This window comes from Apis cerana, linkage group LG13 (genome assembly GCF_029169275.1).
Source record: "Apis cerana isolate GH-2021 linkage group LG13, AcerK_1.0, whole genome shotgun sequence".
Taxonomy (NCBI): Eukaryota; Metazoa; Arthropoda; class Insecta; order Hymenoptera; family Apidae; genus Apis; species Apis cerana.
The window spans coordinates 4143246-4166999 of NC_083864.1; the positions used below are offsets into that span (position 1 = coordinate 4143246).

Here is a 23754-nt window from a genome sequence, read left to right on the forward strand (position 1 = left end):
TGTTTTTAATATTGAAGAAAGACATAAATTTTAATTTTCATAGTTATTAGAATAATTTTCTTTTAACTATAATTATTGCAAAAATTAAATATTATTTATTTATAGAGAAGTTTAATACATCGAAATCTTAAAGTTTTCGATCGTATAAACGTTATATTATGATAGTATAAAAGTAAGAATTTTATAATATTTAAGAAAGACAAAAATTTTTATTTCTGTAATTATTAAAGTAATTCATTTTTAATTACAATTATTACAGAAATATTAATTATATGCAGAAATATTTAATACATCGAAATTTTAACGGTTTCGATCGTATAAACGTTCTAATCTTACAAATATAAGAATGTTTTTAATATTGAAGAAAGACATAAATTTTAATTTTCATAGTTATTAGAATAATTTTCTTTTAACTATAATTATTGCAAAAATTAAATATTATTTATTTATAGAGAAGTTTAATACATCGAAATCTTAAAGTTTTCGATCGTATAAACGTTATATTACATCCTACAAAAATAAGGATTTTATAATATTCAAGAATGACAAAAATTTTTATTTCTGTAATTATTAGAGTAATTCATTTTTGATTACAATTATTACAGAAATATTAATTATATGCAGAAATATTTAATACATCGAAATTTTAACGGTTTCGTATAAACGTTCTAATCTTACAAATATAAGAATGTTTTTAATATTGAAGAAAGAGATAAATTTTAATTTTCATAGTTATTAGAATAATTTTCTTTTAACTATAATTATTGCAAAAATTAAATATTATTTATTTATAGAGAAGTTTAATACATCGAAATCTTAAAGTTTTCGATCGTATAAACGTTATATTACATCCTACAAAAATAAGGATTTTATAATATTCAAGAATGACAAAAATTTTTATTTCTGTAATTATTAGAGTAATTCATTTTTGATTACAATTATTACAGAAATATTAATTATATGCAGAAATGTTTAATACATCGAAATTTTAACGGTTTCGATCGTATAAATGTTCTAATCATACAAATATAAGAATGTTTTTAATATTGAAGAAAGACATAAATTTTAATTTTCATAGTTATTAGAATAATTTTCTTTTAACTATAATTATTGCAAAAATTAAATATTAATTATTTATAGAGAAGTTTAATACATCGAAATCTTAAAGTTTTCGATTGTATAAATGTTATATTATGATAGTATAAAAGTAAGAATTTTATAATATTTAAGAAAGACAAAAATTTTTATTTCTGTAATTATTAAAGTAATTCTTGTTTAATTACAATTATTACAGAAATATTAATTATATCCAGAAATATTTAATACATCGAAATTTTAACGGTTTCGATCGTATAAATGTTCTAATCATACAAATATAAGAATGTTTTTAATATTGAAGAAAGACATAAATTTTAATTTTCATAGTTATTAGAATAATTTTCTTTTAACTATAATTATTGCAAAAATTAAATATTAATTATTTATAGAGAAGTTTAATACATCGAAATCTTAAAGTTTTCGATTGTATAAATGTTATATTATGATAGTATAAAAGTAAGAATTTTATAATATTTAAGAAAGACAAAAATTTTTATTTCTGTAATTATTAAAGTAATTCTTGTTTAATTACAATTATTACAGAAATATTAATTATATGCAGAAATGTTTAATACATCGAAATTTTAACGGTTTCGATCGTATAAATGTTCTAATCATACAAATATAAGAATGTTTTTAATATTGAAGAAAGACATAAATTTTAATTTTCATAGTTATTAGAATAATTTTCTTTTAACTATAATTATTGCAAAAATTAAATATTATTTATTTATAGAGAAGTTTAATACATCGAAATCTTAAAGTTTTCGATCGTATAAACGTTATATTATGATGATTATATAAAAATAAGAATTTTATAATTTTATAATATTTATAAAAAAAAAACTTTTAATTTTTATTGTTATTAGAGATTGATATTTTTATTTTCTTTCGTTAAGAAATTGTTAAATTGAATATATATTATTAATTATTTTGATATATGTAGTATAAGCATATACGCGACGCGTAACGTGGTTGAGTAGTGGTGGGGACGCGGCGCGGTGGGGCAATACGGTCGAGGCACGATCAGTTCCATGCTGCGCGCGATACGGTAAACTACGCGGTAGAGTTCGTATTTATTTTCTATTTGGAAATCGCATTATTTTACATTTTTTCGCGAAAGTGAAAGTAACATTAATTAATATAGTGATCCTGTTCGTTATTTTAATACGGTGGTAATAAAATTTTTACGTGTCGAACATTTTGGACTAATAAGTGTTCACGCGTATCTTGTGAAGTGATATGTTAGTGTTAAATATCGCGTTGACAGTGCATCAGATCGCGATTAAACAAAAAATTCATCTTCTGGAAAGAATATTTCGCGAGAAATGCGTCGATCGGATACAAACTTTTCCTGTTTTCGTCCATCGAAGTTACAAATTCGCAGGTGTCAATCATGGACATAATCTGATCTTGACCAACGTAGTAGAAGCGTCACATAATTCTCGAAGATGATTCGTTATTAGAAAAAGAAGAGCCAATGAGAGCTCGCGAATTCCGTAAAGCAGGAATTTTCTTCCTTTTCCTGTACTACTTTTGGCGGGATACAGCTGTGTATTATTACGCAGTTAATAATGTAGTGCGACGCGTGTTTGGCATGTGTTTCGAAAAAAAGTATAGAGTCATCGTTTGTGTTGATCGTTTCGTTAACGTATTATCGAAATGTTTGTTGTCTTGCCGCGGGCTATGGTCAAGTCGAAGCAATTTCAACAGAACCGTGTTTCTCGGAATCGCGTGTGACTGACGCTATGACACGAGGACAATGCTCGGAATTTCGGTTTTGAATTTTGCCTTGACGTGACACGCGTCGACGAGGCCCGATGTAGTGCGCGGATTGCTATGACATTTGGCTTTGACTGAGTGGCTGTTAGAGTGCCGTATCTCTATCATCTCTGGGAATCTGATTTATGTTGCTGTGTACCAAATTTCCTGTGACATCGAACGGTGAGTACGCTTTTAAATGTTGTATTTTAATGCGCGATCGGTACTCGTTCGGCGCCATTGCATCTCGTTTATAGTTTCACCTGCTTTTACGGAATCGTAACCAGCCACAAAGTCGCGCCGCGATTAGAAGTTTTTTAACGATTAATAGCGATTAGATAATTCTATTTAGATCTCAGCAAATGTTTATATAGTAAGACTTTTTTTTATTTTTTATTTTTATTTTATCAATTATATTCGAACTTCTAGTATATTTCCGCGAAACTCAAGGCAATCTTTATATATAGGTATAAGCGTATAGATATAAGATATAGATATAAACTCTTCAAGCGATAGATTATTTTTTTATAAGTTTTATACCCTAATGCGAATATGTAGAGTATAAAAAATTCGGTTATATACCGATAATTTTGCATTATTGGTATATAATTCAATCATATACAATTATCGTTCGATTTTTCGAAAGAAAAAACGAAACAAACAATAGAAAGGGGATACAATTTTTTATAATCAATAAGGAATTATAAAAAAAAAAAACTTTTATACGAATAAGAAAAGCTAGCTCTAAAAATTCTGCTCGTAAACCACTTCGGGACTTTCTGAACTCGGTGAAAAGAAAAAAAAAGAGAAGAAAGAAACGGAAAAGAGGGAAAAGAAAAAAATATATATATATAAAGAATCGTATCCCTGAGAAACGAGGAAACGATCAGCGATGCATAAGCGGCTGCCGATACAATCGTGCGCCGGTAGAGAGAAATTGAAATTCTTATCCGAGGCGTGCGCGGCTGAAAGGCTCTCGCGAATCGCATAAAGGCCTCATCAGAACGATCGCTCGAATATCCTCGTTCAAGTCCCGTCGAGGCAAAACGCGAAGAGGATGGTGGAGAGGGCCAAAAACGGGGGAATAAAAATGGGGGTAGGGGGTTGACGGAGGCGCTGGTGGAGGTGGCGTTGGATATAGCTGCGGGTTAGGCATACTGGGAAAGGTGGTGGTTGGTCGGGGGTGGCGAGCATAGAGGGTGGGCAACATAAAAGGCCAGCAACCCCTATTCCACGCAGGCTTCAATTGTTTCGGTTAGGCAGCGTTCATTTGTTTTTCTTTGCGTGTGCTTTTGCACGCTCCTCTGCTCTTCTCTGCTCTCTTCTTTCTCTTTCTCTTTCTTTTTTGCATCCTCTATCACTTCTTACTCTATTACTTCTTTTTCTTCTTCTTCTATTCCTTCACTCGTTGAATCCTGTGGTTTCTTCCTCGAGTTCTTCTCGTTTTGCCTAACTTTTCTTTGGTCCTATCTCTCTTCCCCTTGATTCTCTATCCCAATTTTTGTTCGTACGTCGAATATAGATCGCCTTTTCCCCGTCGTTGCTCGTTCATCTCGCTCGCTCTTGTCGCGCGTATATTAAAATCGACCATTGTTATCGTAACCAGAGGGGGGTGGTTCGGTAGTGGTTTCGGGCTGGAAACGGGGAGCTTCGTCAGCGGTCTTCAACGCGACCACAAAGATTGCACTCTCCGAAAACTTTTGAAATAATATACCTCCCGTGAATCTCCTATTCTACGTCTTACACGATCGAATCGAGCACGCAAGACTTACACCCACCTGTGACTATTGGCCTTTGAAGATACGCGTGGTAATAGATATTATACGACTTTGTTTTTATTTGTTTATTCTTTCTTTCTTTTTCTTTTTCTTCGTCTTTTTTAATCCTCTATTCTCGATTCCGTTTAATCGAATCTCGAAGAATCATCGAGTCCTTGTATAATAGACTTTATTCCAATTGATCCAATTTTCATTGGTCGAAATACGGTTATTAGTACTCGGTGGATAGTTTTATAGAACGCAAGGGCGTGGAAAATTTAATATTAGATCTAATCGATGGGATACTCTTCTATATTCGAATAGCGCGCGAAGAGAGGCAGATGTTACCGAAATAATTATAATTTACACCTGCCCGTAATAAACGAAAATTCACTGCGGATAGTCCAATATCTAAACCGATATCGCAGCGTGGGATAGCCGGTGAATTAGGCGGTGTCATCTGCAGGCGTGAAATTTCGGTGGGTTTAACCGTAACGCCAACAGCTGACAGGATCGACGCGATATCCTATATAATAACCCTATTGGTGAACTATCCCGGTGACGGATCGTCGATCAATTAATCAATAAAATTCGGTTGAATTTCCTATCGGTAAAACGATAGATGTTCACGCGTTTTCTATTCATCGTTAAACGGATCCGAACAGAGAATTTCCCAAAATTCGTATAGAAATTGAACTATAGATATTGGATTATCCGCATTTAACATCTCGATCAATTCTTCGTCGATTGTCGTCGGGATTTGAATCGGAAGCGAGCATAATTTATTTCAAGTAGGAATAAAAAATATCTCTCGCGCGATACAAGAAAATTCCAAAATTCTCTCGTGCGGCGACGATTCTCTTTCCTCGACCTTACTCTAATCGCCGCATCCTCGCGCGGCGACGTGCATCAATAACGGTTATTTCGCTTAATCGTCGTGTCCGTGTAATTGGCATTTCAACATAAAGGACGACTGGATGTCGTCACGTCGTCGTCCCGTTTGATTTTATTCAAGAACGAACGACTAGTAACGACTCATTAGCCGCGATTCAAGATTCTTGCCGAGGAACAAACTCCTTTTTCTTGGTCCACCGTTGCTCCATCCTACCCTGATATCCCCTGGTATCGATTCCGCCCATTGGATCCGTCCCATGTCCCTCGCGGCGCGGCATACGCGAATAAATCGTGGCTTCGTTACACGCGACTCGAAGGCGGCAAACAAATAGGGTTAATTCCACGTGCGCCTGCTAGCCTGAATACGTCGTTTCCGAATGGAGGTAATTCCGGTGACAATGTGGCCTTTGATTTCATAGAACCGCACGGTTGAATGACTACCCTCCCCACCCACCGCCTCCTCCTCCTCCTCCGCCAACCACCCCTCGGTCTCTTCAACTCCGCGAAAACCCTCTTCCATCCTGGTGCAGCGAATATACATATAATAAAGTAAAGTCAGCCACCGCCAGCTCCGGCCAACCCGGCCGAAAGGACTTTATTCAGTAACTAGCGATTCATGCGAAATCGTGAATCCGTTTCTGCCCGGCTCCGCTTCCACCTGCCCCTTCCTTCTCCTGCTTCCTTTTCCGCACCCTTTCACGCAATTCGTTTCTCTCCCTCGGTCGGTGCACCGCGTTCGACGTATTCCTTCTCCTCCTCTCCTCTTCGTCGTCGTCGTCGTTCTCGTCGTTCTCGTCGCGCCGTGAACTTTCATGATTTCTGTAGGACGCGTAATGACGTATCGATCTAGATTCGAACCGCACATATCTCGTTTGCTAAGGAATCGGAAAGATCGATGGGTCTTTTCTGTTTTGTGGTGGGCGATGAATCTTCGATGGATTGAAATAGGGGCGGGGGGGAGAGAGAACGAGTTATAGAACGAGTTAACTTGATCGAAAGTCTTGACAAGTCTCTCCAATATCTTGCAAATTGACGTTCTACCCTCGGGCACGGTTGTAAAATTTATACAAATGGCGCGTGTGGGACAAACGAGCGAACGCTCTTTTCTTAATGCAGGGAAAAGCGTATCGCAGCGGGTGGCAAATCTACGCATTATGCAGACCGATAAAAGGCGCGTAAATGTGTGCTCGTTTATATCTTGAACACGAGATGTAGAGTGGGGAATCGTGTCTTGATTTTTTTTTTTTTAGAAACTCAATACGGCGAATTCGATCGATTATCGCCGATTTTCGATTTGTCCCGTGTGTCGCGGAAATGATTTGCGATTTTCCCGTGACTTTGGGAAACTTTGAACGTGGGGGAGTCGCGTCGGGAAATAGAGATATTGGAGAAGTTGACGTTTCACCCGGTTGCATTTTGTCGCGCGGGGCCCCTCGAGGAAATTTTCAAGAGGCCCCTGTCACGTTCGTATTTCGAAGATACATAGACGATAAAGAGGGGGGCGAAAGGTGGCGGTGTTGGTCGCGATGGGTGGTCGGGGGAGGGGGTGGTTGCTTTGCTAGAACGAGAAGAACGTGAAGTCGGTGGGGGGAGAAGAGTTTTCGCCGCATTCGGTACTCCTCCGGCTTGGAAATATTTCCGAGGATTCAGCGAGTTTATTAAGGCTATTCAGAGCGCGTCTGCCTCTGAGACAGCATTGTGGATACAATTTAGTCTTATTCATCCCTTCGCGGATGTCTAAATATTTTCAACCCCCATCCCACACCCTACCGTCTTTCTTTCCCTTCCTCGCTCTTTGTGGATCGCCTTCTGCTTCTCCTTCTCTTTCTACGGCTTCTATAAGACTTGTCCTGACTGGCGCCACGCACCCCTTTGCCATTGGCGGCACATTTGAGTCTCTTCAACCTCTGCGACCAGGGGACAAGAATCGTTTCAACCTCGATTTCAGCATGTGCTATCAATTTCATGCGATCTTTCGAAATTCCTTTCGACTTCTCGAACAAACGAGGAGAAGAAGCGACGAGGATTTTTTTTTTAGAAATGACGATAAAGAATATTTGTAAGATCGATCACGGAACGCGAAAATTGACAATTGACGTATACGATATTTATGAAGAAAGAAATAGGAGTTCATTTATCGAGCGTGGCGATAAAAAAAATCGCTCGCAGACGCTTCGATCTCGGACAGTCGAAAGGTTTCTCCGTCTTGCTCGGCTATTCTGAAGCGTTCAACCAGAGCCGATGCTTTTCGTTCCCTCTCTGTTCACCGGGTGAAATTAATTTTCCAACCTTCCTTGTCCCGCCCCCTCCACTTCCTGGCCCCTTTCTCTTCTCCGTTGGTCTCACTTGAAGCACGGTCGCGATGAATCCTTCGACATCAAACGATTCTTTCTCGAGGCGCGGCTCTCGGCGGCCATTGTCGCGGTGGATAACGCGTTATGTAAAGCGGGTTCTTCTCCCAGTGCCTCTCACCTCTTCCTCCCTTTCGTTCGTTGGACGGTTTCGCACAGTCCCGGACAATCAAAGGAATCCTATCTTCGTCCAACAATACCACGGCCCCTGCCACGGCCGATAGCTTTGTGAATCCTCCTCCTAACAACGACCACGACGACGATCACCGCGCCGACGTTGGCGGCATCGCTCGAATTTCGCGCAAACGCTGCTTCCTGACCCGCCAACTTTTATTTGTCCTAACGATTCGTTCACGCTCCGACAACTTTTCCTTCCTCCGTCTCCATCGAAAATTGGAGAAAAGGGGAAGGGGAAATTTTGAAAAATCGTTATCGCTATCTTCCTGACCATCGTTCGTAATCGCAATCGTAAAATTATGCAGGATCGATCTATCGTGATCCGCGGGAATAGACGGCGGAATCCATTAGAATCGCGCGTAATCTTCGCGCGAGGCCACAAAGTCCTCGACGGATGCACGAAGAAAGCTTCGTCGATGATCAAGAAAGTCGAAATATTAGAAAAATGAAAGCGTGGATGGACGGTTCCCTCTCCGGTCCTCCTCCTCCTCCTCCATCATCCGTCTCCCTTCTTTTTCTCGAGCGGAGGGAAGGACTCTGAGGATTCCGCCACTCTTTGAGTCACTCTCGCTTCTCGCATTGTTTACAGAGTGATGAGTCTTCACACTGGCGCGAGTGCGCCTCTTTCTTTCTCCCTTTCTCCCGATCCGTCTCCCTCGGTCCCATTTCATTCCATTCTTCCGCGTTCCCGCCATTGTTCCGCCGTTCCTTTTATACGGAATAAAGTATCAAGCGACCCAGCACAATGTACCCCTGTCTTTCTGGGTTCCCTTTATCTCTTTCTCTCCTCCTCCTCCGCTCTCTCTCTCCTCCAACCCTCCCTGTCCACCCCTTTCGCGAAATCTTTGTGCTATCGTCGCTCCTCCAGCCGCGTGCAAGATCGCTTTGAACGTCGCCGATCGTTTCTCGTTCATCAAACGACAGGACTTGAAAAGAATGTTTCTGTTGCAACATGCTTGCCAAACCAAACATTCGTCCCGCGGTTATGTTCCCGTTTATTATTTCGCGATCGATGAACCATTTTTTTTTTTTAGATTTCTCGATCGTTTTTGAATCGTTATTGTCGTATATCGTTAATTCTTTCGCGATACCAAACGCGAGATATCTCGGTTTCACGATGTCGTAGATGCGACGTCTTACTACGCGATACCGTCTGTATGATGCTGCAAACGAGATATCTGCAAAACGGTGTATACAAATGCACGGGCGGAAATAAAGTAGATATTTTTGTAAAAAATTGTATCGTATCGTTATTACGTATTGTATAGTAGTTTCGAGCATTTCATAGGGAATAAAAATAAAAGATTTAAAAACGATAAATAAATACGAAGCGTCATTTTTATCAACGATAAAAATATCTTACAAATCGATCTATTTATTCCAAACTTTGGAATCAAATATATCTCGTATCGTATCTACGTATCGATAATAAATATAAGAGATATCTCGTCCGAGGTAGCATCTACAATCGTGGTAATTTTTCTTTGGTATCGAAAGGATTAATAAATTAATAATGGAATTCGTAAAGAAACGTTTTATCGTTTTCGAAAGAAGAGAAATACGAAGGTATCGTTTGACTTTTCTCCTCGCTCGTGAATCTTGAAACGCGTTTCCAGACATCGCGAATCCACGAAAAACTATTTAAATGCAAGTGTTCGCAGCTCGTAACGTCCGTGTCGACGAAAGAACTCGCTTCCCTCTTCCCTCCCTGCCCCACTTGGTCTCTCCACCTTTGCGAGAATCCTGTTGGATTCGCGGCCCGCGCGCAAAGAAGAAGATCCTTCCTCCGTTCTTTCGATCCCCTCGTGTATCAGCTCCGTTGGGTACACCATGCTATTTGCTAATAAGAATCTTTTCAACCCGCACCCGATCCTTGCAAAAAGCCTCCGCGAACGGCGCACAATTCGCGCAATTTAATGCGTCTCGGTATTAATTAACAGTCGACTCCATTCACGCCCTCAAGACGCGCCTCGGTTTATTCTTATCTCCTCGATAGGCTTCTTTTCATCCTCGTGCTATTAATCATCAACCTCTCTACCTCTTGTATTTAGAAAAAAAAAAAAGTCACGCAATAAGATTTCGAAATTATTTCTTTTCTCCGTTTAATCCTCGATGGGATCGTATTCCACCCGAATAGAAGAAAAATATAGGATGGAAAAGTTGGAGATATTGGACGCGTGGAACTGTCGACGCGTAATTGCACTTATCGTTTCGCTTAATAACCTTGCTAACCGACGCCCTATCGCGTAACAAAGGAAGGGGAGTGGATCGCGTTTCGAAATCATCCCCAGGGATGACTTGACCGAATCCACGGTCACGCAGGGGTGGCTGGAACTGGATAGGGACTGTCGTCGTGCACGCGACCCGATGAAAGTCAAAGTTGATCGATGTAAAGGAGACAGGAAAGGTAACGTCGGAAAGTTGATTTGTCCTTGTTGGAAAGCCACGCCATTGTGCGAGCAAATAAATTTCTTGGAAAATTCCGATCGAATTCTGTCGATACGTCCCTTGGCCTCCCCTCCGCCTTTCTTCCCGACGACCGCCTTTGTGTCCGTTCGCTTCTCAAGGCGCCGAGCCTTGGTCTGGCGTAGGCGCCACCTCGTTTTTTTTCCCCGAAAACCGAAACGAGAGATGGTTTCACCTCCGATCTCTCGCGGAGCTCGGGTCGTTAATTGTATCAAACGCGTGCAATCTTGGTGCAGCTAGTGGCAATTGAGCCCCACTCGAGCGTAAGTAGGTGATCGGGCTACGGAATAACGAAAGGAAGAATCGCGGAAAGAAAGGACGGGGGTGCGAGAGAAAGACGGTTGGAGCCGCGAAGAAAGGGGGAAGGAGAAAGAGGAACTCTGAAGAGACGACGCACACGACGTCGGGGCGCCCGTGCCGGTACATTCACGTACACGACGCTGCGTGACGTCACCGCATTGTTAGACGAGCAAGCATTGTAGTCACTATTGTGAGTCTCCGCCATTATTCTAAGACAATCGTCCGACACAATGAGACGGACGGGAGGATGAGTGGGGCGGCCGATTCTCTCTCTTTCTTTCTCGCTCCACACCCTCCCTCGCCCGTATCATCTCTCTTTTTCTTTCCCTGATCCATCTTCCTGCGTGAAGCTACTCTCTCTCTCTCTCTTTCTCTTTCCATACTCGCTCGCCACTCCGTATTCTTTTAGCCGGTCATTGCAAAGTGGGCGATCTTCTTCTTCTTTTCCTTTTCCTTCTTTTCCTTCTCCCCTTGACTGCTGATAGCTGCATATTTGATTCGCGAGGAGAATTGGACGATGTTTGGCGATGGTGGTGGATGATCTCGTCTCGAACGGGATTACCAGAATTTTCCGCGCGATTTGAGAACAAGCGCGACAAATGTTTGGAAGAAGAATCGAGAGAAACGAAGCAGGAACTGGTTTTCAATATATATATATATATATAGTAGTCTTTTCATAGTGGCGAAGTTGGTGGCGGGAATGAGAAAGGAAAATGGAGAAAGAATGGTCGGAGATGTGGTGAATGGAGGAACGACGCATTGAATTCCTGTTACTCCGGGGGGACGATGATTACGGGATTAACAACGGCCGCAAAAATACAATGCGGAAGAACTCGAGCGAGTCTGGGAGAGTGGTCGTCTAATCGAGTCAGCGCAATTAAACAAAGTCGTCCCGTGAGGTCGCGACATTCGCGGATAGCTTTTCCCTCTCCTCTCGCCTCGCGCAGCTCGATTCTCCGGCTCCTCTCCCTCGTTCTTTGCGGCTCGTCGTGGAAGTGCAGGGGATGAAAGGAGAACAAGAGAAGTACAGACAATAGATTCGGCTCGCCGGTGTGTTGGTGGCGCTGCATTGTCGCCCGGCATTGTTGCGGCCCGGTTATTGTGTCGCTGTTTTGTGACCGATCGCAAGGTGGCGTGCCTCGTGTGCACGAACCCAACCACCTCGGCCACGATCGTTAGGCACGTTCGCGATTATTCGGAGAAACGATCGTTCGACGATAAACCGGCCTCGAAACTCGCCTCCCCCGGAAGGTCGTCGCGGAGCGAACCAGCGACACAAAAGTTTGCGGATCGAGCTTTTTCTCCTATTGACGGCCCTCGCGGAATAAATGAAAGAAGAGAAGTCGGCGGGGGATGGGGATCGCGCTATTCCTCCTCTCGCTTCGTTTCGTCTCGGCTTTTCGAGTAACAATCGTTTCGATGATGTATTCTTTCCTATCGCGAGCATCATTTTCTTCGCCCCTCCCTCTCAACTTTCTCCCTGCTCCCTTCCGACCGGAGAATCCTTGCCCGGGAGAGAGGCCGATGTCTCGGTCGAGAGGATGCGAATTAACTCGTCGTCAAAGAGACCGTGTAAAAGAGGAGGTCAAAGAGGAGGAGGAGGAGAGGAGAAGGACGCGTCGCGATGATGGAAAAAAGAAAGGAAAGGAAAGAAAAGGAAAGAATCTCGATGTAGGAAAAGTTAGAACCTTGGATAGAGATAAGGAAAAGAGGTGGAGCGACACGGTGGTTGTCCTAAGGCTGTAAACTAAGGCGACCGCGTCGCGCATCCTTAGAGTGGCTGCACTTTGAGTGCGCAACTCGGTGGTGTGCCGTGGCTGCTGCAGGCGGCGTAGAGAAGGCCATTGTGAGGCCCGAGCACGGTATTCACGGGAATGAATGCGCCCTCTGGAGCGACACAGTCTCAGATGTAAGACACAAGAAGCATAAAAGAGTTGCCATTATGCGAAGCTTAAATAACAGGCGCGCGCTCGCCAACTCTCGCGCACATCGACGCTCGCTTAAACACGGACTCGCGGCTATCTGTGTAAGCTGTGTTACACAAAGAAGCAGTTGCATTCTACGGCCGGGGAATTTCTATGGACTGTTTGTGGCGCTCCTGCCTTGTACGGCCACTTCTGTCCTCGGTGCCTTGGTCTTTCCCTCTTCAGAACTTCTCTTTCCTCTCCTCTTTGATTCTTCTCTTTTTCCTCATCGTCTTCTGCCGTCATTCGTCCTTCTCCTCTTTCTTCGCCCCGTTCCTCTTCTCTTTCTTCTCTTATATGTACCTTTTGCCACTTTCCTCTTCCACTTTTTTCTTTTTTTTCTCTCTTTTTCTTTCTTTCTTTCTTCCTTCTTTCCTTCCTTCCTTCCTTCCTTTCTTTCTTCCTTCCTTCTCTGGGCCCAAGTTCGCTCGCTTTCTTAGTTTCGAAGAACGACACCATCGCGATCTCGTAGACATCGTCGAGACGCATTTTTCTCCGAGCGAAAAGGTAAGAAGAGTCCACTTTTTTGTTCTCCATCCAACCGTGCGTCATGTTACTCCGTACCGTATCTCGCGGCCGTAACCGCGTTTATATAAATGCTAATTATCAGAGAGAGAGAAAGAGAGAGAGAGAGAAGGTAGGAAGGGACCGCGTTCGTTTTTTTTCGCGTTTTTTTTTCTACGACGCGAAAGTGGAATTTTCGTTACGACATGTCAAGACGTTCCGGCAAATCGAATAACTCGCGCATCGATTAATTTTTCAGGATCAAAAGGAAAGAGGATAGAAATGGAAGAAAGGTCGATTACGATAGATCGATCGACGGCGCGATGATACGGGCGCGGACTGATTCGAGAGCAAGTAGAAACAACAGGTGCACGCCAGACGAGCGGGCTGCTAACACCGAGGTTTCGATCGCTCAACCCCTTGACTCGCAACCCCTCCAGAACTCGCGGTTATGTCAGGCGTTGGCCTCTGGCATTGCGGTAGGTTCCACGCGTTACTCTCGTCCCTGATCTCCGCTCTGATCCCTCTGGTTTATTCTGCACACACCGGTTACACGCTCACGTTTCATCCCTTCGCTTGATAATCCAATCGTTTTAACGGGGTTGTCCGTCCTTATCGACACCTTCCATCGAAATATCCGTTCGGCAATTTCGGTAAAAGAATCGTATCGTTTTTTCTTCCTCTCTTTCTTTCTTCTCTTTTTTCTGTTTCTTTTGCGTTTTTTCATCACAATTTCATTCACCACACTGGAATTCTGATTTGTATTCCATTGTTGTTGTTGTATCCACGAAACTTTTTACTCGCTTTTCGTATGGTAGGAGAGGATTAACTTACGCGGAGTTGCTATTGTTTCAAACTTAAAATAACCCACATCGAAGCATGCAGGTGTCTTTTTTCTTTTTTTTTTTTTTTCTTTTTCCCCCGTTCTCTATATACACGCCAACGGACGAGAGTCGATGGTGTAATATGGGTGGTGGATCGGGTAGGTGCGCGCGCCCTTATTCGACTCTTTTGTCTAGGCGTCCATTCTCTGGCACATTATCAGGCCTATTGTCCCTCACATTGTTACCCCTACCCCGCCGTCTCATTGTTTTGCAATTTCCCCCACTTAACCGATACGACCGCCCCACCAACACATCCCTTTCTCTTCATCCCGTTCTCCTTCCCGTTCTCCACTAAACCACCCTCTATTCCTTCGCTTTCGTTTGCTCCATTGTACCGATCCTTTCGCATATTCCCATATTCCTTCGTCCTCGCGTCTCCTCGTACGTTTCGCACGTTTCCCGTTCTCGTTCCAAAAAGAAGTGACGTTCGTTCCTTCTCGAAATATCGTTCGAATGCGCGATAATGAGAAATACAAGAATCTCGCTCCTGCGAGATGATGAGAGAAAGAGATATTAAAATCGGGACGATTTTCGCGATTAACGCTTACGCGCATAGACGATACGCTAATTCGAAATATTTTAAACGCTTTGGAGAACTCGTTGTCCTTCGTTAATTTATTAATTTTGTACGCATCGTTTGATACGGGAAGGGGGGTGATAAAGCGTAGGACCAGCGTCTACTTCGAATGGGAACGAAAAGAGATGTGTGAGGGGGTGGAAAAAATAAAAAAAAAAAGAACGCGGCGACCGGTGGTTCGCGCGGTAATTCCTCGACGCCAGCGGTGAAGGGAAAGTTTCGAAACGAGAATTTCAGTCACCGCAGCAACCAGAAAGGACGGATGCCTGGAAAACAATAATTAGGAACGCCCGGTGCGCGAATCCGTACAACGTTCAGTTGAGAATATATTTCCGAGCTTTCAGCTCACTCCCTCACCCTCTGTGTCTTTCTCCGCTCTCGCCACTCACCCCTCCGCTGGAAGCCCTTGGAACTCCGTAAAATAGACAAAAGCTCCGCTGCCGAACAATTCGTCTATTCTACTGCGCGGTTACGAGCGAACGAGCTTGAGCGTATAACATATTCGCATGGACTCTCTCTCTCTCTCTCTCTCTCTCCTCCCGTATCCCCTCTACTTTACCACCCCCTTTTCCACCCCTTTTATCCAACACCAACCCAACGTCCTCCTGCTTCTCCTCGATCCCTTTTACCCGGCGATCGTCCTTCATCCTGTGCGTGTGACCGACGACACTGGCATCCATACACGTCCCGCTGCACCTGTGTATACCTTTTCATCCCACCACCCTATTCTGTCAGTGCAGTTTCCAACTTTTAACAGGTTCCTCTGTCGGCAAACGTGGCTATTTGCGTCCTCCTACCTACCTACCTACCTACCTACCTACCTACCTACCTATCTACCTATCTACCTCCCCGTTGATTCCATCCAGTCTTTTAGATTAGCCGATTTCATCCTCCCTCGCTTACTTGGACTATTCGATTTTCCCGTCTATTTTATCCCGTTTTATTTTATTTTATTTTTCCCTCCCCTCCCCCTTTTCATTATCCTCCCTTTAAATTTATATCTATCGGTCTTAGCTATCCTTTCGAAAATTTCGTTTCAATTTTAAACGGAATTTTGAATCGGGCCGGAAAATTGTTTGAAGGGGTAGACGAGAGTCGTAGAGACACAGAGAGAAGTTCGTTCGCGCGAACTTTCTCTCGGATCGGCGAGAGAGTGGCATTGTACGGCCGGAAACGAGGGAAAAAATTCAAATTATTCCGGCACGCATTTAGGCTTTTTCTGCGGGGAAAACGACAGCGCCGGTTAAATTTGCATCGGCAGCTTATTCAGCGTCGTGAAATCTGGAAATCTCGAGCAGCAACCGCGCGCAAGCTTTCCGCGAGAGGACTCGCATTGTGCATAGAATTCGCGTACCGCAGTCTCCTCTCTCTTTCTCTCCTTCTATATATATATATATAATTTATTTCCTTCTCCGTTTTTCTTCCTCCCTCTTGCTGCCACCTTTTCTCCCCTTCCTCTCCTCCTTTCTCCTCTCTTTTCTCTTCTCGTCATGGGAGTCACTTTTCATTACGGCCTATAATACGCAATATATCCCTATATACTCGGGCGCGGGCGGGAGATTAATAAGACTGACGCGAGGTATCGACATTCGAATAGAACGTGGTCTGAACGAAGCGTATCGGGCATTTGGCTGGTATTTTCGTGACGCGTATCACGACGCCTCGTTTGTCACATTACGAGCCATCGACTTTTCCCCTCCGGCGGCGGCACGCCGCAGACGCGCGTGCTACCGTGTGCAACGGAATTATGCAGCCCGATGCATAATTCCGTCGATGCTTTCGCGACCGCCGCGCTCTGCCACTGATTCGTTGGCGCGGTTCAACCGTGGCCGCAATCGCTCTCGACGTGCACACCGATCAGTGCGCCGCGCGTCCTCGTTATCTTCTCCGAACCGCGCTGCCGAAGACGTCTTTTGAGAACGTCCTCGTCCTTTTCGCGAAACTCGATCCATCTCGAAACGAAAGCTTCTTTCTCATCGCGTCACGTTATTCTCGTCGGATCGAAACGCAGGCGTCCATCGAATCCTGTCCGCTCGTCGAAGCATCATCGGGACACCGTGTCTCCCGGCGTAGCCCCGAGCTAGTAGTATCGATGCATCGCCGAATACCTGTTCCGCTCGTGTTCCATTCTCGTGTTTTGCCTCGGTAGAGTCTCTCGGTAGAACTCGGTTTCAGGAAGTTGGCAATGCAATTTGAATGAATGAATATCCCCGTCGAACGGTAGAATTGCGATCTATCCAGGGGTCTAAATACGCGATCTTTCGCGACGTATTCGTTGGATGGAAGCGGGTGGTGGACCTTGGGGAAATAATCATCAAAGTTTCTGGTCGAATATCCGGGATTAAAAGGGAAGTTGGTAAAGGTTTGAACTGCGTTTCCGTTTAGGAGGTCGGTGTCATCGAATCGATCGTCAAATTCGACAAAGGTGGCAAGAGGGTAACAAGGAAAGGGTGGATTTCGGGGGTGGTGGTTATGGTAGTGGTCTGGTAACAATAGGTCGCAGTGGTGGTGGTGGTGGTCGCCACAATGCCGGGTTGCCTGACTTCTTTGCGTGTCAAATGACTGAAAAGCCGTGGGGAGTGCACGGGCGGGGGTTGTGGGTGGACGAGGCGGATGGGGGTTGCAGGGCGGGTACACGGTGGTATGAAAGGCGTGCTTTGTTTGGAAACAATGCCGATACTCGGCTACATCCTCATCTCCATTCTTCGCCTTGACGCAGCGCCGCTCCGAAAAGGGTTGCCTTTATTCATCCCTGATTAAAGTTATAGGTTATTTTCGCTCTGTTTCGCGGGGAAATACTTTCGAAAATTTTTCCTTCCCCCTCCTTTCCTCGCATCTCTGTCAACCGGTTTCGAATCGGATCGAACCTGAAATCATCCATCGAACCTCTATCCCTTCTCGATGGATGGATAATCGAGCGATAAAAATCGCGCGTCGCTTCTCCTGCCTGAAATATTCTTACACTCGGATCGATTTCAAACGATCCCCTCCTTTGGCTCAACCATCGATCCATTCGATCCATCGTTTCCTTTCTACACGCTCAATTAACACCGATTGCGAGACATTCGAAGCTCGTCGCGTACCCTTCGAATTCGATCGATCCCAATCTCTCCTCGACGCTCCAACACCTGTCACTCGCATTCATACGAAATATTGAAATTCAAATCATCACGGCTCTCCCCGTCGCGGCGCATTTTTACACGTTATCGCGCATCGATTATCGAACGGCGGCGTGATTTCGAGAGACGAGGACGAGATGGAGTAAAAAGTGGTGGTGGCGGCTTTAACGGACGACTCGTGACAAACGCATCTAATTCGCCGGGACAGTTGCACGTCTGTCGGGCTTGGTCTGTCGGAAATTCTCCGCCAGCCCTCCTCCTCTCCGTTCCGTTTTCTGGTTTCAAAGGAAGAAGAGTAAGCCCGGTGGTCCTGGTGGAAACCCGGGAGAGGAGGAGACATCGGCGAAGGAAAGCTCATAACAAACTATTGAAAAGGCAACGAATGAAAAATCAATGGGCGGGTGGGCACGGGCCAGACCGGTCCGTGGGATGGGATATATACGCGGAAGGGAAAGCTACAGGGTGGAAGTTGGGGGTGGTTTGGTGAATGGAATATTATTGGGGCATCCTTTCACGCGGACTCCACGGAAGCTAGAAGACCTCATCTGGCGAGCTGTATGGATGCTGTGTTCGCCCCGGCAATGCCGCCTATTGAACCGTTGCTTATATATGTACGTATTTACACACGTTCGTAAATACACACACACATACACACATATACATATGTGTGTGTATATATACACATACACGTACACGTGCGCACTCACCTACACGTGCACGCGAGCTTGTTGCACACATCCTCCTATGCGTTACACTAACACCTCTTCCTATTTTCGTGTTGGGTTGCCGCTTTCGTGTGTTTACACGTACGAAATATCTATAAATGCGCGTAGCTCCCTCCCGTGACTGGATGTGTGGGTGTAGTAGGTTCTTACATTTCATGATTTATCACGCAGCTTTCAACGGGCCTCAAAGCGTCCTGAAAGCGCGCAGATTGATAAAAGAAATAATAGAGGACGCGAAATAGAGGGACTCGATCTGATACGAGGAAAGAGTGCGAGGGTGGCTCGCTGGGAGCGAGACAGATGGATCGAGGATGAGAAAGGAAGGGAAAAAGAGATAGAGATTCCAAGCGGAGCGATGAAACGACCACGACGACGAGGACGAGGACGAGGACGAGGACGAGGACGACGACGACGACGAGGACGATGAGGGATGGAGAAGGAAAGGAAGGAGAGAGGGGATGTCGAACGCCGTTTCTGTGGAACAGGGGTGGTGGATCCTTTCGATACGTTTCACCATCCTGCATCACCCTCCACCCTTTTTCCTACTCGATTGCGTGTCTTTATACTCAACTGGCACGCGTGCCTCTCCTCGTTCCTCGCCCCCTCTATCGTTCCAACGTATATCTAAACCGTGCGCTCTTTTTGCACTCTTGGTTCGTGAATCGTTCGTCGTGATATAAGAACGATTGGTGATAGAGGAAGAAAGAAATAAGAAGAAAAAGAAAAGAAAAGGAAAAGAAAAATCGGAACGAACGCGATCAACGATGTTCGATCCCATCCCCATCTGTTTTTCCACGTGACAAAGTTAATCGTTTCGAAAGGAGAGGAGGCGTTTGCCTTAAGGTGCGCGTGCGGCGAGAAGTGTGGCGGCGTATGAAGACTAGGGGATAAAGGGAGTGCGTGGGTGGCGGAGAAACGAGAAAGGCGCGGACGGTTGGAAAGCCGGAAAGTTGCAAATGGGATGAAAGGGGACGGCAGCTCGAGCGAGAGATAGAGAGGGAAGAGGGGAAAGACAAAAGGGGTGGTAGAGAACTGTGAATCCCGTGGCAGCATTGTCACTCCATTCGCCGGGGTTGCAAAGCCGGGGCGGTTCCGATGCCACCACTTCCACCGCTTTTACCACCACCACCATCGAGCACCGCGGTGCCGCGCTCGCTTCAACCCCGCGAGCTAACCTTGTTTTACTGCCGTCTTCCGGATTGTCTGCCGAATCGACCGAACCAGTTAATTACTCGTTAATGCACCGCGTCCCGATATTATTATTTTCGGACCCGAGTCGTTAAGCTTATCGTCAAAGGGTTACTCGCTCGCGCTCCCTATATAATCCTCCCCTCATTCTCTTCGACGAGAGATTCAAAAGTCGATGCGCTTTTACGCGTTCGTTTCACGTATTTTCACGAGCGCGTCTCGTATCGAGGTTCGAGATGGTATGATAAAAAAAGAAAAGAAAAAAAAAAAAGAAAAAAGAAAAGGGGAAGAAAAGAAGAGGATGAAAAGTATCGTCAAAAGGATGTTGTCGCCCCGGAAAAGGGGCGACTTTTCCGTTCTTCGGTTATCGGATCGTCAACCCTTCATCGTCGGGGTCGTCGAAGCTCTCCTATGGAAGGGGCCAATTCGAACCAGCGATTTATCATTATCTCGATAACCTGGAGGAAGATAAGACGGTTGACGCCCGCGAGTGTTATATTCGTACAGGGTGGGTTGCATGATTTACCGTTTCCTGGGCGCATCTGCTCGCTTAATTAACGCTTCTCCGATGCCATTCCGTAGATAGGTATCAACAGCCGCAGTCGTTGGCGCGAGCGGGGCCCACGTTGAAAGATGTAGCTTGGAAATGTCAGCAGTCGATGTAATTGTGTTTCGTGACGTGCTTTATTGCAGAGTGATAAAATTTACCGACGGGGAGGATTCCTTCCCATTTCTCCCTTCCTTCCCCTCCCCTCCCCTTCTCCCTCAGTCTTCATTTGATTTATACATACATACATACACACACACACACATATATATATATATATATATATACTGTTGCCAGTTTTATTTAATCAGTCAGCCTCGCAGCGTGTTTCGATTTATATTTTTTAACTGGACACATACGAAAAAAAAGAAAAAACAAAAAATGAAAAAGAGATAAAATATAAATAAAGGCAGAAATATCCTCCCTTCTGACAACTCTAAACGGGCCAGCATTCAAACCCTGTAATTGTTGTCGATAAATCGTGTAGCTTGTTTTCTCTTTTTTTTTTTTATTTCTCGTTTTTCGGTTCTGCGTATACAAAAAAAAAAAAAAAGGAAAAAAAAACAATCCGTTGGATAGTTCACGATCAATGAAACGCGATCTTTTTGGCCCGTGTGCATCCCGAATTCACCCCGACGATACTGTTTACACCTCTCTCTCTCCCTCTCTCTCCCTCTCTCTCTTTCCCCTTCCTCTTCCCCCCTGGCAGTACGCGTGGATGCGCGTAAAGTGAAAACTTCTCGAAATAATGGGCGCCTGACCTCATTTTTCAATGGCTCGTGTATCGACTCGTGGTGCACGTGGTTTAGGGTGATTACACGCAGGCTAGCATATTGCGCGATCGTAGGGGTGGATCTGGTGGAGCCGCGTATGGGGGCGTGGTGTCGATTCGATGGTGCGTGCCGAGATTCACCCTCCGTCGTCGATCCCCTTCTTCCTCCCCACCTTCCATCGTTCCTCCAGATCGTTTTTCCAAGATGTTCCGCTCTTCTTCAAGATGTGTTATCGACGTTATCGTCGTTACGAATAAACGCGAATAGATTATTTTCCGCGAGTGGATTCGCTCTCGTACGAAGTGAATGCAACGCAACGAGAGTGCTGGGGACGCCATCTCGAGCGATACGCGATAACGGTGTCTGATCCTCGTAGGATTTTCGGGCGTATCTCCTTACGGACCTCTCATTGAGATCGTACGGAAGTACTGCATCCGTAGTTAGCTATTATGTTTATTAAGTCGGTGAGATTGGCTCTGATTCCTGAAGAGAGAGAGAGAGAAAGGAAAGGAGTTCCTGGAGAAAGGAAAGGAGGGGAAGGAGAAGAAGAAGGTGGTACTGGAGAAGGAGGATGAGTCGGGAGGTGGTTGGCGAGGGTTGAATGGTTTAGAAGCAGGGGGTGTATTGTACCGAGCATTGTCTGCCCCATTGTGTGACATCACGGCCCGATAACTGCCGATAAGACCGCGGCAATGCTCAGCTTGTGTGCACGTGTACGTGCGGCCATTTGTGTGTTTGGCCGCGAGAGAGGGGGAGAGAGAAATAGAGAGAGAGAAGAGAGAGAAAGGGGAAGGGGAGAAAGAAAGAGAAGAGGCAAATACGAAAGAAATATAATGTAGTAGAGGCTATAGACCGTAGTCGCCCCGGGAGAGAGGATGGCTGATGGAGGTCGAGTGACTTTGCGGGCTACTCCGCCCCTTTATTCTTCCGATTCCTCCTTCCTCTTCCGCGGATCGAAATCGCATGCCGTTGCTAAACGCTCGTCCTTTGTACCTCTCCACGTCCCTCACGATAGAACGCGAACCTTGAACTCCCAAGCATTCGCCCATACTTCCCGCTTCCCAATTATTAGAAAGTGGATTCGGACGCTGGTTACGTGCCAGTCCAGACTCGCGATTTACGATTCGCTCGTCCAAGGAGATGGTATAAATTTTTTTTCTCCAATTCGTTCGAAGATCTCCTCCGACATTGGAAAGATATTTTCTCGCTCAATCAAGGCGCCCCGATTTTATCCGTTCTTCGAGGCGTCGAGACGAGCAGGTAGTTTGATCGCGAAACTTGGCGCAACTGACTTGGCGCGAAACGCGTTCTAAAAGGGCGAGGCAGGCCCCTGCCCCTTCGCCCCGCACGAAATCCCCGGCAATTTCTACAACTTTGCTGTTTAACTCCGCCGGTCTCATTAGGACGTGATTTCTGTTCCAGGTGGAATCTCGGAGGCCCGTGGCGCGGTAAGTGGCACTTTCGCCCTTTTCATTCCAGACAGAGCCGCGGGTGAGTAATCGTTTAAACCTGTGCGCCACGATTCGTTGGCATTAACGTTGGAGAAAAAGGGGGAGAGAGAGAGAGAGAGGGAGAGAGGAAAAGGAAAAGGAAAGAGTGTCATTGAGAAGGAAGCATCCACCCACCCCTACGCGTGCACCCCTCCTCTTCTTCTCGCTTATATCGAGCCAACACAGAAGCGCGCATTGATGCTCGGTCGCGTGGCTACCGGCCTCGAATATGAATAACAATCAGAAACTATAACCCCTCCCTCGCGATCCATATAACGCCTGTAATATATGTATACGATGCCCTTTACGAGCACGGGCATTTTTATGTTAATCAGCCAATCGGGAGGAGGGAGGGGGAGGGGGAGACTGGCCAACTGGCTCCACCGATTTTCCCTTCCTTTCGTTCCTCCTCTCCCTCTCCATTGTAAACGGAAATCGTCGCACGAATTTGTTCCACGGCGGAGGAAAAAGAAAAGAGAAACGTAACGAAGAAGATCCCTCGCTAGGGTGCACGCGTGGATTAAACTGGTGGACGTAGAATAGAATGATCGACCCGAATGTAATGTGGATTCTTCCACCCCTCCTCCTTAGAGGGGAACTTTTTTCGCGTTATAACACGGACGGATCTGAAATGTCTCCGAGTCGTGACAAATATATATATACATGTAAGGAATCTGAATTTATTAGCTCGCTATCGATTATTTGTTTCCGCAAAGTTGGTTAGGACGTATTGTTAAAATATTGGCAGAATTTTTGGCGCACGATTCGAGGGAAGGGAGGATCTGCCTCGAGATTTTCTTTTCAAAGTTTACGAATTACATACACGCGTTACATTCGTTCCAGTTTCCCCGATTTCCTTGCACCGATCCTTCTTCTTCCCGCGCCGCGTCTTAGTTGCGCGATTTTCAGTCGGTTTCAATGGCGAACGATTCGAATATTCGAAACTTGGCCAGCTTCTTGTTGTTGAAGCCGGCCCATTCACGCGGATTTCTTCATTGGCGTCTGGTATATATATATATATATATATATATATATATATATATATATATATATATATATATATATATACGAAAACGTTGAGCCGCTGTTAGGCGAAATAGAGAGAAGCGGACGCCGTGCCGCGCGCGTTAACCACCGCTCCGCTTATTGTACAACGATTTGTACGGATTTCAGTTCTTT

General features: G+C 44.8%; 1 protein-coding gene across 13 annotated transcripts in view; it reads left to right on the forward strand.

Moving 5' to 3' along the window:
- The first annotated feature begins 2076 nt into the window (after positions 1–2076).
- The window catches only part of LOC114577681 (uncharacterized), a 163376-nt gene continuing 141698 nt past the window's right edge, over positions 2077–23754 (forward strand). For 9 of the 13 annotated variants that reach the window (XR_009832359.1, XR_009832358.1, XM_062083675.1 and 6 more), the window contains exons 1-2: positions 2077–3042; positions 22508–22533. Coding sequence is in view for 10 of the 13 variants with exons in the window: in XM_062083675.1 (XP_061939659.1) it covers positions 3006–3042; positions 22508–22533 (63 nt within the window). In the remaining 3 variants the exon portion in view is untranslated. The remainder of the gene's footprint in view (positions 3043–22507; positions 22534–23754) is intronic. The other 4 variants (XM_062083674.1, XM_062083676.1, XM_062083671.1 and 1 more) reach the window with 3 other exon arrangements.